Source organism: Anopheles cruzii, chromosome 2 (genome assembly GCF_943734635.1).
Source record: "Anopheles cruzii chromosome 2, idAnoCruzAS_RS32_06, whole genome shotgun sequence".
Lineage (NCBI taxonomy): Eukaryota > Metazoa > Arthropoda > Insecta > Diptera > Culicidae > Anopheles > Anopheles cruzii.
Window position 1 is genome coordinate 5,871,966 of NC_069144.1, and position 13,487 is coordinate 5,885,452.

At 47.4% G+C, this 13,487-nt stretch overlaps 4 protein-coding genes across 4 annotated transcripts; 2 read left to right on the forward strand and 2 right to left on the reverse strand.

Annotated features, from left to right (window-relative positions):
- Positions 1 to 834, forward strand: LOC128276312 (serine/threonine-protein kinase haspin homolog; the record flags this gene model as incomplete). Its single annotated transcript, XM_053014782.1, is given in 1 exon segment — positions 1 to 834. A coding segment is annotated over 1 exon segment (834 nt), but the record flags the coding sequence as incomplete, so codon positions are not given.
- Positions 835 to 1,679: 845 nt separating this feature from the next.
- Positions 1,680 to 3,367, reverse strand: LOC128267943 (uncharacterized). The gene is made up of 4 exons (XM_053004908.1): positions 2,549 to 3,367; positions 2,257 to 2,493; positions 2,054 to 2,182; positions 1,680 to 1,934 (listed from the first exon to the last, which is right to left on the reverse strand). The coding sequence occupies exons 1-4, from the start codon at positions 3,272 to 3,274 to the stop codon at positions 1,743 to 1,745; spliced, it is 1,284 nt and encodes a 427-aa protein (XP_052860868.1). The 5' UTR covers positions 3,275 to 3,367; the 3' UTR covers positions 1,680 to 1,742.
- A 738-nt stretch (positions 3,368 to 4,105) lies between these two features.
- LOC128277539 (eukaryotic translation initiation factor 2 subunit 1) lies at positions 4,106 to 5,819 on the forward strand. The gene is made up of 4 exons (XM_053016011.1): positions 4,106 to 4,174; positions 4,422 to 4,920; positions 4,994 to 5,226; positions 5,297 to 5,819. The coding sequence occupies exons 2-4, from the start codon at positions 4,457 to 4,459 to the stop codon at positions 5,629 to 5,631; spliced, it is 1,032 nt and encodes a 343-aa protein (XP_052871971.1). The 5' UTR covers positions 4,106 to 4,174; positions 4,422 to 4,456; the 3' UTR covers positions 5,632 to 5,819.
- Positions 5,820 to 6,144: 325 nt separating this feature from the next.
- LOC128277903 (reticulon-4-interacting protein 1, mitochondrial-like) lies at positions 6,145 to 8,837 on the reverse strand. Its single transcript, XM_053016506.1, has 7 exons — positions 8,777 to 8,837; positions 8,434 to 8,716; positions 7,989 to 8,069; positions 7,759 to 7,912; positions 6,988 to 7,701; positions 6,388 to 6,782; positions 6,145 to 6,324 (listed from the first exon to the last, which is right to left on the reverse strand). The coding sequence occupies exons 2-7, from the start codon at positions 8,479 to 8,481 to the stop codon at positions 6,238 to 6,240; spliced, it is 1,479 nt and encodes a 492-aa protein (XP_052872466.1). The 5' UTR covers positions 8,482 to 8,716; positions 8,777 to 8,837; the 3' UTR covers positions 6,145 to 6,237.
- Positions 8,838 to 13,487: the final 4,650 nt, after the last annotated feature.

Here is a 13,487-nt window from a genome sequence, read left to right on the forward strand (position 1 = left end):
TTTATCGAACTGTTAAGTGTTAGCTGCGTGCAAGGAATGTACCCCAAGTCTTTCATTGACTTATGGAATGGTTACGCAGACAAGCAAGGCACGGAGAACGACAATCCGGATCAGTTCCCGCCCGATCAGCATTACATAGCGTTTGAGACGGCCTTTGGTGGGTGCGATTTGGATGGGTTTCGCTTCAAAAACGCCCTGCAAGCGTTTGCTGTCTTCTCGCAGATCGTTCTGTGTCTGGCGGTGGCTGAGAAACGGTTCAATTTCGAGCATCGTGATCTTCACACGGGAAACATTCTGGTACAACGGACGGCGGAAACCGCACGAACCTTCTATCTGCTGGGGGAAGAGATAGTAATTCAAACCCAGGGCCTGAAAGCAACCATCATCGACTACACGCTGTCCCGGATCGTGTACAACGGGCTGTGCCTTTTTAACGATCTATCGAACGATGAGGAGCTATTTACCGCCGAGGGCGACTATCAGTTTGATATTTACCGCATGATGAAATCGGCAATCGGCAACCGATGGAGTTCGCATGAGCCCAAAACGAACGTCTTCTGGTTGCACTATTTGTTAGAAAAACTCATCTCGTGCCGAAATTATCGCGACAAAGCGAGTAAAGTGCACCGCGAGAACATGGCATCAATGAAGGAGTTCAGTGAGGTGCTTTTGGAGTTTTCAAGCGTCCACGAAATCGTACAGGAGTACTTCAGCTCCAATGAAAGTTAAGCGAATAAAGAAAATCTATATTATCTATCTATCTATATTATTTATCATCTATCTATCTTCTCTTTATATATAAAAGAATGTCGCATATTGTTCGGCGGCCCATAACTCAAGAACGGCTGATGCGCCTGTGCTCGGAGATCCCGTGCAAGTAGATCACGAGCGGATTGGTGCGGTTCAGGTGCGACGCCCGGAGGTGCTTCTTGTCCGACACGAACAGCGTGTCACCCTTTTCGGGGTTCTCTCTGCCAAAGCGTCAGTGGGATGTCAGACGCGTTAGCTTTTCGAGAATAGAGCCCCAACCACCCGCTTACCTGGTGTAGAGGAAAAACTGGATTTCGGTTTCCCGATTGGGTAGTCGTAGCTTTAAACCATTACTTCACACCGAAAAATTGGAGTCGAATCCCTTGGCGGTTCCGTGCCCTTTAACTTTCGTGCGACAGAAGCGAAACGGGCCGCACCCTTATGCGGTGCGGCGTGACCAGCTGTGCGTGAAATCAGTCGCCGAAAAATCACGGTCAACTACCCGCGATCCATTATGGGTCCAGGGTTTTTACGCCCACCATCCTTCGTGCTGCGATTCCATTTCGTTAGTCGCGAAACACGATAAGGCATGCCAGTCATCGGCCGCTCATTAACTAATGAGGGCTGCAACGATCGGTTCTCGGCTGGTTCACAACTGTTGGCAAGGTTCTGATATTTTGTAAAAGTTTTGGCGCAAAGAGGTGTTGCTGATCGAGGCGACCGTGTGGTTGGACCGTTCAGTGGCCGATCGCTAAGGCTGATGGAGGACTTAAGTAAGGATAAGAGAATTAAAAAAGTGGCAAACGAACTTAGTAGTTTCTCAACCACTGACCAATTACAGCATACAACCATTTGGTGACTACTTACCCTCAAGGCAGATCTGAAAAACAAATAAAACCATACACTAAGCCATTAGTACATTGGGACATTGGTCTTGTATTTGTATTGAAGCAGATTTCGAAGCTGTTCCTTCTTTCCATTGCAGGCGTCTTTCAATTCGAAGCACTATCGCCAATTGGATAGAAGCGTTCGTCATCATAGTCGATTCTGCACGACGGCATCAATTTGTGCATTCTTTCGAAAGCAGAATCAGACACCGGGTCCAAACTCAGACCCCTGGCGATGGTCAATCTTTTAAGCGACGGGAACATTTCCGGTATCTCGTTAAGGTCAGCATCCGTTAGCTTCGAATGTTGCAGATGTAGCGTTAGGCGATGAAAGAGTTGGGAAGAATTAATTCTATTAAACATCACGATTGTAACCATTGGTTGTTCTCACTATCTCTGATGCTAATCAAACTTACCGAACAACCGAGCATTGTCAAGCACCGAACGTTGCTGTGCTGAGTGTAATGAAAGCCACAATTTCTCCATAATTCATGTTCCTCCAAGTCTACTAATCTTTCACATCGTTCATAATCCTCCATTTCTGGCTGCGGAGGAAATCAAAGCAATAAAAACTGCGCATTTGTATCGACGAACATCTATAACCGATGGCTCATCTTACCACAAATCCCATTTCTACTTCTAAGTGTTGGAGACGAGAAAACCACTTGCAGATGAGTTCTATCACATAAAATTCGCAATCGGCGATCTTGAGTTTCAGACCGTTCAACCGTGGCGCAACTCGAGGAAGGTCCTCGTACAAAAATCTAGGATACTTAACATTCAATTCCACGAATTCGAGAGACTTGATAGCACCACGAAAAATTTCACCGTGCACTTCTCCCTCTAATGACAGGTGCTGCAATAAATAGCATATTGAGTAAAATATTGTTTTTTGCGTTTCATTTGCTTACCGTTAGCTTAGTTAGCTGCACCAGCGACTGTAAATAACCATCTTCCGGTTCTTCCAGAAAAAGGTCTAAATGTGACAGCTCAGGACAATGGCGAGAAAAAGATGTAACCCATTCTAGCGGAATAGTACCGCACAAGGAAAGTTTCCGAAGGAAGGGGTGCCTTTGAAAAAAATCACGACTTCCTTCATATATATGGCTGTATAAACCCATGGCCAAATCCTCGAGGAGTGGGAACGTTATCTCGAGAAAAGAATACACGTAATTGGTATTAAAATTATGCACATGAACTAATTTTAACTGCCCACTCAGGCGTTTCCATGTTTCCAGTTCAAAACCAGTTTCACAGAACATGTGAAGACTCTGCAAATTTGGCATACTCGTACGGAAGAAGTCAATTTGATCGCTTATCGAATTATCGAGCCCCAGCGATTTCAACTTCGCTAAAACCGGGAACGGACCATTCGTTTCGCCGTTGTGCGCAATGGAACTAAACGACACTTGCTGCAGTTCAGGAGTTTTCAGCAGAAGCAATCGTATTTGCTCGGAAGTTAGAGTACATTGTAGGTCCAACATTAGGACATTAGGCTTTGGGGTGTTTAGTAACCGTACTAAGCCTTCAAACTGATCATCTTTCCCCCCCCTTTGACGAATGTTGCGGTAGTGTCGTTTCGTTTTGAACAAAAAGTCAGATTTGGAATAATACATCTTCAACATCACGCGGTTCATCCTACGCCCCGAAAAAGTAAGCGTCGACCAACGCCGGCACACAAGGGACGCTAGCTTCAGCTCGTACACATCAAAATGGTCGAAAATCTGGCATAAAACCTGCCAAAAACAAAATCTTGTTAGTCAGTTACATTTGCTTGATGTTACGAATCACTTACTTCGTCGGGCAAATCATTTAGATTCATCTTTTCTACGAATGTTCACTGCGTAAATTGTTTTAACTGAAATGGGCAACCGATAACAATAACAATGGAGGTTAGATCCGAAGTGTATTGAAACCGCGCTGTCAGAATAGTTGTCAAAAAGACAGGATTGCTCGACCGTATTCCAGGGTTGTAGTCTTAAGCCCGGTTCACACGTAACGATTTGACGGCTACTTTAGTCTGCGCAGATTAAAGTTGTTATCGTATCGTAGTAATCTGTGGAGCGTCCACACGTTACGATTTCATAACGACTTGCGTCGCAAACCCGATACATTGTGCTCACTTATCGATTGCAGTGGTCGAGGAAATGGCTTTTAAAGCGAAGCAATGATTAAATTTTGATAAATTCCGTATAAAACTCGCGCATCAACATGTCAAAAACTGCGGTGATGGCCAACAACGACAAAAATCGGTGCAATTTCGTTGTCCAGACGCAAGATACATCATTGCGTGTGGACCGGACTTTAGAATAAAGATACGGTACATTTGTGGGGTTCTGAACCGGTTCTGATGCATCATTCGAGTTGACAGCTCACGCAGCATGCGGGAAACGGTTATGTATGCGTGTATGTATACGTGTATACGGTTATGTGCATGTGTGCGTGCGTTTGTTTGCTCCTTCTGTCACTATCACTCAAGGCGTTTGCCACATGTGAAATTACATCAGCCCGTGGAATTCTAGTTTTCACAGCGAAAAGTGAGTATTTTCGACGGTGCAGTGATGGCCCGGGTTGCGCTAAATCTCTGGCCTTTATCGGGTTGTTAGGAAGCGTCCGTAGCACCGTTTTATTTCGCATAAATTGGCTTCGAAAAGCCGTCGCTGGCTACACTCCTTGCCAACCGCTTCGCACACGCACATCATCAAACAGTGAACCGATCCAGGGACCGGCGTTCCATCCGGTTCTGTCGCTGTGTTTTAATATCGCCCGTTGTCTGTTCCCTAGAATCGTGACCCCCGAACGAGAAACGGAGCGCCAAGATGACGTTATCGTGCCGATTTTACAAACAAAAGTACCCGGAGGTGGAGGACGTGGTGATGGTGAACGTGCGGTCAATCGCCGAAATGGGTGCGTACGTTTACCTGCTGGAGTACAACAACATTGAGGGCATGATCCTGCTGTCCGAACTGTCCCGCCGCCGTATCCGGTCGATCAACAAACTGATTCGCGTGGGCAAAACGGAACCGGTGGTCGTGATTCGGGTGGACAAAAACAAAGGATACATCGATCTGTCGAAGCGGCGCGTCTCGCCGGAAGATGTGGAAAAGTGTACGGAGCGGTTTGCGAAAGCGAAAGCGGTCAACTCGATGCTTCGCCACGTCGCCGACATCATGGAGTTCGATAACCAGCAGCTGGAGGATCTTTACGAAAAGACGGCCTGGCATTTTGAGGGAAAACACAACTACAAAGTGTCCGCCTACGACGTATTTAAGCAATGTGCCGTGTAAGCTGGAGTGTGCTTCTAGTTGCGCGTCCGCAATGGCTTACTGCATCGTTTCGCGTTTTTTCATCCGTAGCGATCCGTCTCTGCTCGACGAGTGCAATCTACAGCCGGAACTGAAGGAACTGTTGCTGAGCAACATTCAGCGTAAGCTCGTGTCGCAGGCCGTCAAAATTCGAGCCGATATCGAGTGCGCCTGTTACGGGTACGAGGGTATCGATGCAGTGAAAACGGCCCTCCGTTCCGGTCTCGATCTGTCGACCGAGGAACTGCCGATCAAAATTAACCTCATTGCACCGCCACTTTATGGTACGTCTGGAAGGTCTGGGAGGCCGTTCCGTTCCGTTTTGTTATTAACCGCACCGTGATTGCTTTCCAGTAATGACCACATCGACCCCGGAGAAGGCAGATGGACTAAAGGCGCTCGAGGGGGCCATTGAGAAGATCAAAGAAACGATCGAAGGCCTGGGTGGTGTGTTCAAGGTGCAAATGGCCCCGAAGGTCGTAACGGCAACGGACGAAGCGGATCTGGCACGGAAGATGGAGCGCGCCGAGGCCGAGAACGCCGAGGTGTCCGGGGATGACGAGGAAAATGACAATGAAGTTGGCATTAAGTATAAGCTCGAAGAGGACGGCGCTGACGACAAGGAAGGTGACCGGGACGTGGAGTTTGAAGCCAGTGGCGACGAGGACGATAACAAGAAGGAGGAATAAACGGTCGGTGGCGAGAGCGGAGGTTGGCGTTCGCCCCAGCCAGGTGGTCAAGGTTCCGCGCAGCTGTGGAAGAGAGAGAGAGAGCACCAGAAGACACGTGTACTTGGTGCACCGTTGCTACAGTTATGCTTTTCAATTCCTTCTTTCCTCTTAAACACACCATAATTCGTATTAAAAGGCCGGAAAACACAACCAATCATTCTTGAATTGAAATCATTTCTGGCTCATCGATCGATGACAATTCGCCCGAGTTCTTTCCATCGGATGGCACATAAATTGATCATGCTTTGGTTCGTAGGGTTTGTTTACTAGCAAATCGGTCGTTCTTTCTGATCACGGTATGTCACCGGAAGGCGGTAACGAATGAAACTAAACTGATCGCGGTCTAAATGGAAAATCGAAGCTAACTAACTAATCTACCGTATAAAAAGAAAACAAAACAATATTCATTAACGGATGGCCCACGCGTGTTCGGCCGTCATCGATCGACCGAGGAACAAGATGTGTGTAAAATGATCACAAAACGCATCTTCCCCTATTTCGGTCGATCAGTAAAATTGGTTTGTAAGTCTTGTTTGATTGCCGCTTATTTGTCGCACACACTCTCTAACGGAAGGTGATGATGGTACTGCCTATACTTTTCTCACTGCAGATATGTTCCAGCGCCCGTTCGACTTCACTCGGGGTGTAGACCTAGAAGGGAAGAAAACACGTTAGCCGTACGACGGTAGGAATCGCTAGAAACGGTTTCCCTACCCTATCGACCACCGTTTTCAGCGTTTCATCGTTCACGAAGCCGGCCAACCGTTCCAGCATCCGGTGGCAAAGGTGCGGTCCGCCCCAGTCGACATGGGTGCGGCAGAGGAAAGCCATCGCGCGCCGAAACTTTACGTAGCTTCCGAGAAAGAAGCGACCGACCACGCCGTAGTCATCGGTCGATAGTTCCGGTTCGACCGCGTCCACAATCATCCCGTCTTTGGTGAGAAATTTTTCCAGGAACTTGTAATCGTACCCGAGCCGTGTGGTGAGAAAGATGAAGTGAAACTTCTCCCTGCTCGCCAGTTCGTTGATAAAGTTTGACTTGTCCACGTTTACGTCGATAAAGTTGGACCGAAAGTGCTCGTTGGCAAAGGTAATGATGTCCGCGGCACCTAGAAGCGAAAGAGGGGCCGATGAGCACTCAAACTTTACTTGCAGCCAAGCGGTGAGCTTAAATTGTCCAATAATAACTGGTGGGGTCTGAGCACTGAAAACCGGTTTACCTCTTTCCTCTGGCAGCACACAATGGCGAGAAAAATCCGATTAGATAGATAGTCACGTGTCACGTCAATCTCACGCCAGGCCGCTTTCACTTACCCAAATTGTTGATGACTGGCACCGAGCGTGTGTGGCAAGTGACCGCAACGTGAGCGCCCCATTTGTGGGTCAGTTGCGTGATGACACATCCGACCGGAGAGCATGCATCCTGCACCAATATGCGCCGACCGCTGCACGTGTGTTCGGTCAGCCGGTGGCAGTCGAGCAGATTCAGTGCAATCGAGCCACTGTACGGCAAGCTGGCGGCACCCTCGAATCCGATCAGAAATGGTTTCCGCGAGACGCGCGTTTCCGGGACGACGACAAATTCCGACGCAACGCCCGCCTCGTACCAGTGCGTCGCGAGCCACACTTCGTCACCGATTTCTAGCCCACTTTTGGTCCCATTGCCAACGGCTTCCACGATACCGGCACAGGATCGACCCAGCACGAGCGGAAGTTCCGGGTCGTACGTGCTGTTGTACGATCGTATCAGCCGCCGAAGGGTTCGCCCGTAGCCGAAGGCAATGCGTCGATCGATACGATTCAGGGAGGCAGCCCTGACGCGCACCAAGATATCGGAGGACGATTGGAACTGTGGGACGGCCGTTTGGCAGACGACTACGTTGTCCGGATCGCGGAACGAGGTGGAAGCGATCGACTTCATGATCGGCGTTGGTAGGTGGGGTCGGGCGAGCCACATACCGAGCATGAACCCACCGGTCGTACCGAATCCGAGACCGATCAGTAACAGGAACGCATTATGCCGTGCAACTGTAACCGAAAGGAAGGGATTAATTCAAAGCCGCGGTTGGTTCAGGATAAACTTACTTTCGTCTCGAAATATGATGCGCAGTTCTTCGACCAACACCGACGGATCGAGCACATCGCGGGCGGTACTCTTCAGTCGTTCAATCAGCTGGATAAAGCTGCTCCAGGCATTCCGTAGGATTGGACCCGCTTCACTGTTTGCTTCGTTCAGTGCCTGCGGGGCAGAAAATGGGACACGAAGCAAGGTTTTACTTTAGCTCAGCGGATTACGCACCGGTTTACGGCCTTACTCGCATCGCTATGTTGCGTCCCTCGTCGGAGTACTGGCGCACCACGCGCAGACCGCTTTCGGTGGCCATGGTAATGTTATTCTTCGAGCAAGAAAAAGGGCAGTGGAACGTTGGGTTAAATTGTAGCGGCACAGTAGGCTTTCTTTAGTGTCCCGCCTTGTAATGCGATTTGTTTGTGGTTTTCGATGGCTCACTCAATGTGCTGGTGTTTAGTGCTGGATGAATGTACAACCCACGATTGATACGACCGGGTACCGTTCCCGAAAAAGCACAACAAACCGATGGCGATAGAAGAAGTTAGGGAAATGAAAATGGTTACATAAGACACATATCCATCATTTACCACCCAAACCGGTTAGTTAGAGTGATAATTTGTTAGCCAATGTAATGCAATGTAGTAAGAAGCAAAAGGAATAGATAGAAAGTACGGAAATTACGGAATTACCTGCACTTGGCCAACCATATCTCCCACCCGTTGTTTGGCGTTATCCATCGCAGAAAGTCGGCTCGGAACGGTGATCTGGGTAGTGCACTGATCATTAACCTTTGGGTGGTTTTGTACTCCTTCCCTGCAATCGTTTAGAATCGTTCTAATGGGCAGCTCTACGGATCTTTCAAGGTCTTCGAACTTTGGTCGTTTCCTTTCTCGAAAACGAAGACCGAAAGCAGGACAATGTCCTCCGGTGTGCCAAGACGGCGGTGTGCCTCACGATGAGATTTCCATGTTTCTGCAACCAAATTTTTGTAGATTAGATCTTGGGCTTGCGTTTCAATAGTGGCGCAACTACCTGGCAAAAACCTTTTGGAGTTTCACTTATTGCTCCAGACTACCTTTGCTTTCTCTGTAAGTTACTCAGCTGGGTCAAAGCAGAACGAACAAAAACAAAACAAACAGCCACATACAGGAGCTGTCAAAAATGCGCCCGCTAGAGGACGCTTGGGGCATGAGAAAGAAATAGTGATTGTCGTGTTTAAATAAACCGTTGTTCAACAACCGGTGCGCCTATAAACAATAGTTAGTGTTCCAGTGTCAATATTCCTCTGGTTTGCTTACTACTTTAAAAATACATTTTTACCAACCATCGTGACATATCTTCATGACAACAATGGGCGGGTAGATGAGAATGTTATGATTATTTAGGAGTATTATTTGTTTAAATTAAAAAAAATGGGGAACGATACAGCAAACAGTAATTCCATCAACAACATCCGGCAAGGCCTCTTGAGCAACGTGAGCGTGACGGGTTGCATTTTCTTTTTCAGATAATCGTATCGGCAAACAGAGGGAAAAAAGCGATGGAAAATGATTAACGACCCTGGCGCGCATAACATAATAACTTTCAACTGTTCTTTTTTTCGCACTCTCCGTGCCGTGGAGTGTGGAGAGTGCACTACGAGCCTGAGTTTTGCAATCGGACATTATGTTGTGGAGCAGCGGTGTTGTAAGCGTTATTAATTATAAATTTATTGACACCCACAAAACCACCGCGGGCGGTATATTCAGCCACCACTAGCATCACCAGAGTGTGAATAAATTATTGCGCCAGACCCAGGAATCGATCGTGACGTGCGTGCGACGTTTTTTGCTTTGGCTTCATAATCATTGGAAAAAACTACACCGATAACATTTACTTTGCATGTTCAAACGGTGTCAAATGGAGCATCAAAATCTCACCAAAAGCGAGTGATAACACTCGATCGCCTAAGGCACGCGTACGATACGTGGCTCATTTGAGTGTTTGGCTTTCTGGGAAAAAGCAAAGTCCTTAAAATGATCGAGAAAGTGCGACGAGACGGACAGCACAGTTTTCCGTTCACCGTTTTATCGGGCACATAAACGAACGTCGTCGCTCCAAAGCGATAGCAGATAACGAACGAAATGAGTATCTTTATTATGCACCGCTTTATGTGCCGGAAGGGCCAAGTGGAGGAAAACGCAGCGCAGAGCAAAAAATGTGGAAAGAATATAGACCTCTTCGTAAATGTGACTTCCGTTTCCACGGCCACCAAGGACCACGATGGACGGTTGAAAAGCAAGAAAATCGGCGACATGAGCTAGGATTGAGAGAGCTAGAACGAGAGAGACGAAGCGAGAGAAAGAGAGAGAGTAGTCGCCCAGAAGAGGAGACAAAGAACCTTTTTATGCTACGATACCCCCCCGAGTGAAAGAGAGGACAGTGAGACGGTGGAAAAAATAAACGAAGCATAAGCATAGAGTAGCATAAAAGCTTTCAGCCAGTAAGAGAGTCCAAAGAGGGTCAGCCCAAACCCCATCTTAAAAAGCCACGCCTTTTTAAAGTTAAATTTATGCTGCGATGTCGCTTTTTATTTCGCGGTCCATGTGAGGCGCGAAGAGGTTCGTTGGAACCAGCGACTTAGGTTGGGTTTTATGCTCCGGCAGGGCCAGGAGTTTTGGGGTGGTATATGGGGTATATGGTTCGAAATGGAAAACCAGCATTTTTGCCTTTTTTCCTCCTTCAGTAAAGGTGTCCGCAGTTAATATGCTTTAATTTTGCGGTTTACTTTGGCTTCGTTTTTTTTCACGTGCCGTGGTCGGTGCCAAACAAATATGGTTTAACTTTGGTATCGAAAAGACGATAATACAAATAAAAAACAAATGTTTCACTAACTCTGGATAACATAACTCAGGGGCTGCAAAGTCCCGAGTCTAATATAGAAAACGCGTTTGTTTGTTTAAAATTTGCTTTATTCATTAACGTCATCTCATTCAAGAGCCATACAATCATTCCAGTAACGCTCTAACATTTTAATAACACTTTTGTAGAACGATTCATCTTTTGCCTCAAAATAGCCCTCAGTTTCAGCGATGACCACTTCATCGATTTTTGGATGGATGGATGGTCGTTCAAATCCCAAAACACGAGACCATAACCTTTCTAGACAACTAATGTGCTTTATTAGTACAATATCTCATTAACTTATGATTAACAAAGCAAACTTATGAGTAGAATATCATGAAATTTTAACATCCTTCTTTCCTATCCTAAAAAGCGAGGTTCATGACTTTTGCGATCCATGTGTTAGCTAAGAAATGTGAAAAAAGAAATTGCATTCTGTTGCAGATGTTAAAACTTGGAACATAAACCATTCCGCTAGCAACCGGCTAATGAACTGGCCACACCAAAAGCGCGCCCCGAAAGTGGTCGGCTGATCCTTGCCGATCGACCGGGTGAAAAGAAGCGTTCCATATTGCATCAATTATTGGCACTACATCTCCGTCAAAAGTCATTAGCTACTGGCCTCGAAACTGGCGAGCCGGAGAACATTAGTGGCGCGTCCTGGGCGATTCGGGAGACCCATTTTCTCGGAAGACAACTCGGAACATGGGCATGCCCGGGCCTTCTGGAGCCTCCGGTAGGTTGTTAGCTAATTTTTCAATCTCCCACACGACACGTTTGATACTCTACGCCCGGTCCGAGCCGTGGGGAGGCCGACCTAAATATGGAGAAATCTCTAAAACCGTCGCCCGTGTCGAGTGATTGTGTAGCAGCATAATGCATTGTTAAGTATGACAAATTTCCACAGACAGCATCAGCCCAATCCACAGCAGCATCCATCGCGATGGGTGTTTTGTTGCGGACCGTAGTGTCGTTGTTTTCGGCCAGCTGTGACACGCTCTTCTGGGCTGGGGTCCTGTGGCTTAGTAGTGTCACCCAACCGCTGGTGGAGCTGGTGGAGTGAAAATTTGTAAATATATTTATCCTAATCAAGTATGCACACATTATAGGTACACCGTGGCGCTCTGGGCTGCACCCGGGGGCTCGCCGGACTCTCGGCGCTAATCTTGGTGGCGCCTCTGGAGTTGTTGTGGTTTTTGGAAATGCAGCAGCAGAATGAATGAATAATTCCACCGACATGGTCGCAACATAAAACAGTGCTTCCCCGAGCTCGTAAGTCAACCTACAAACCGTTGCGTGGACATTTGACCGCGGTAAGGCATAGTTTGGGCGACGAGTGTTGGTGTGTCAAAATAATTATTAAACCAGTGAGCTGGCCTAGTAGCTGCCTTTGACTAAAATGCCCGATTGCTTGGGAGGTTCGGGACCAAACTTCTCAATTAGGCTTAAAATGATTTAAAGAGACCCCTAGGATAGCCCAAAAAGGAGGCTACAAATCAATAAATTAGCACCACATCGAGTCGAAGGCGCACACTTCTAGCGTGTGCAAATATGTACAAGGGCCAACACTGTCATTTGCGCCACTGATTCCGGAATCGGTACGGAAGGCGTAATGTTCCGGTCTGAACATTGCGAAGTTTTCCCCCGACCGGCAAACAAAAACCGCCTGCAAGGATTACCGAGCTCGCCGATGTCCGGCGTCTAGCCTGGTCCGGAACTCCGGTACCATGTTGGCGGCGTGGTGCGTGTTGATCGGATCGGGGAGACTCATGACAAAAAGCGGGCAGGCTATCATTTCGACATCAATCTTATTACCGCAGTTTGACATCTTTATTTACATTAAATCAATACTGTTTTGCACAAAGCTTATTGGTCCCATGCCGACACACGGCCGGGCACGGTTCCGACCGAGGACTCCATCCGTCCGGGAACACAGCGGGTTCAGGCAGGCACAGGCGGCCCCCAGCGACAAACGGTAGCGGCTGATGGATGCTGGTTTGGTGAGTGAGAGTCTACCAAAAATTGTTAATTAATGTGTAATATTTTTTCATACAGTCGGCACGGGCCAGCCGGTCGGCACCGGCACCATCGGCCACCGCCACTCGGGTTTAATATCGTAAAAATGAAGTTTCCCACCGGAACTGACCGCAGCTCGTTCGGTTAGGCGGTCCCTGGTGAAGCCGAATAAATATTAGCATAAGTTTTTAGCGACCAACCAACGGTGGCAGCTTTACCGCAGTGGCGCTGTTAAGTTTGTGCCCTCTCGCCCTTTTTATTGTGTTGTTCCGTAATTTTTGGTCAATTTTTTTGATGCGCCATACACACACTCACACATGCGGGGCTACGTTTGAGTCTGTTTCGGGTGGGTGAGTTATTTTTCAATCATGCTGCCCGTGGCCGCTATGGCTGCAGTACTCCACACTCCGTTTCATTTAATGATAATAACAGAAAATCAATAAAATATTGATAAACCTCAAAAACAGTCGAAGGCAGGAAGAGGACACGTTGGCCACTACAATATTTTCCAACACAAATACCTTATTTTTGAGTTATCTTGTGGGTTCAAATAATATTTTTTCGAATTACTTTTTACTTCCGATTAATATCCGTTTACTAATCTGCTTCCTCTACAGTTTACCTTTGCACATGCCATTCTTAAAAGTATCCGTCTCGGGAAGGTAACCCGAGCACCTCAGGAAAAGGTTGGGAAAATTGGGCCAATTACCGCTCTTCCAAGAGGGCCAATTAGGCTGTTTGCCAGATTAAACGGTGTGCCAGTGTTTCATCTCCGCCAGGACGTGTGTTCTTTGCCACCAAAGTGCCACGCCACGGTTCCACAAACTCAGGTTAGAAGGCCTCT

Bases quoted from the DNA above. Each gene is read 5' to 3' on its own strand.
- LOC128267943 (XM_053004908.1), bottom strand. From the start codon at position 3,274: ATGAACCGCGTGATGTTGAAGATGTATTATTCCAAATCTGACTTTTTG. The intron at 2,494-2,548 runs GTAAGCAAATGA...TATTTATTGCAG, and splicing joins TGCAGCTAACTAAGCTAACG to CACCTGTCATTAGAGGGAGA. The intron at 2,183-2,256 runs GTAAGATGAGCC...TTTCCTCCGCAG, and splicing joins AAGTAGAAATGGGATTTGTG to CCAGAAATGGAGGATTATGA.
- LOC128277539 (XM_053016011.1), top strand. From the start codon at position 4,457: ATGACGTTATCGTGCCGATTTTACAAACAAAAGTACCCGGAGGTGGAG. The intron at 4,921-4,993 runs GTAAGCTGGAGT...TTTCATCCGTAG, and splicing joins GTATTTAAGCAATGTGCCGT to CGATCCGTCTCTGCTCGACG. The intron at 5,227-5,296 runs GTACGTCTGGAA...ATTGCTTTCCAG, and splicing joins CATTGCACCGCCACTTTATG to TAATGACCACATCGACCCCG.
- LOC128277903 (XM_053016506.1), bottom strand. From the start codon at position 8,481: ATGGATAACGCCAAACAACGGGTGGGAGATATGGTTGGCCAAGTGCAG. The intron at 7,913-7,988 runs GTAAGGCCGTAA...TCTGCCCCGCAG, and splicing joins GACGCAACATAGCGATGCGA to GCACTGAACGAAGCAAACAG. The intron at 7,702-7,758 runs GTAAGTTTATCC...TTTCGGTTACAG, and splicing joins CATCATATTTCGAGACGAAA to TTGCACGGCATAATGCGTTC.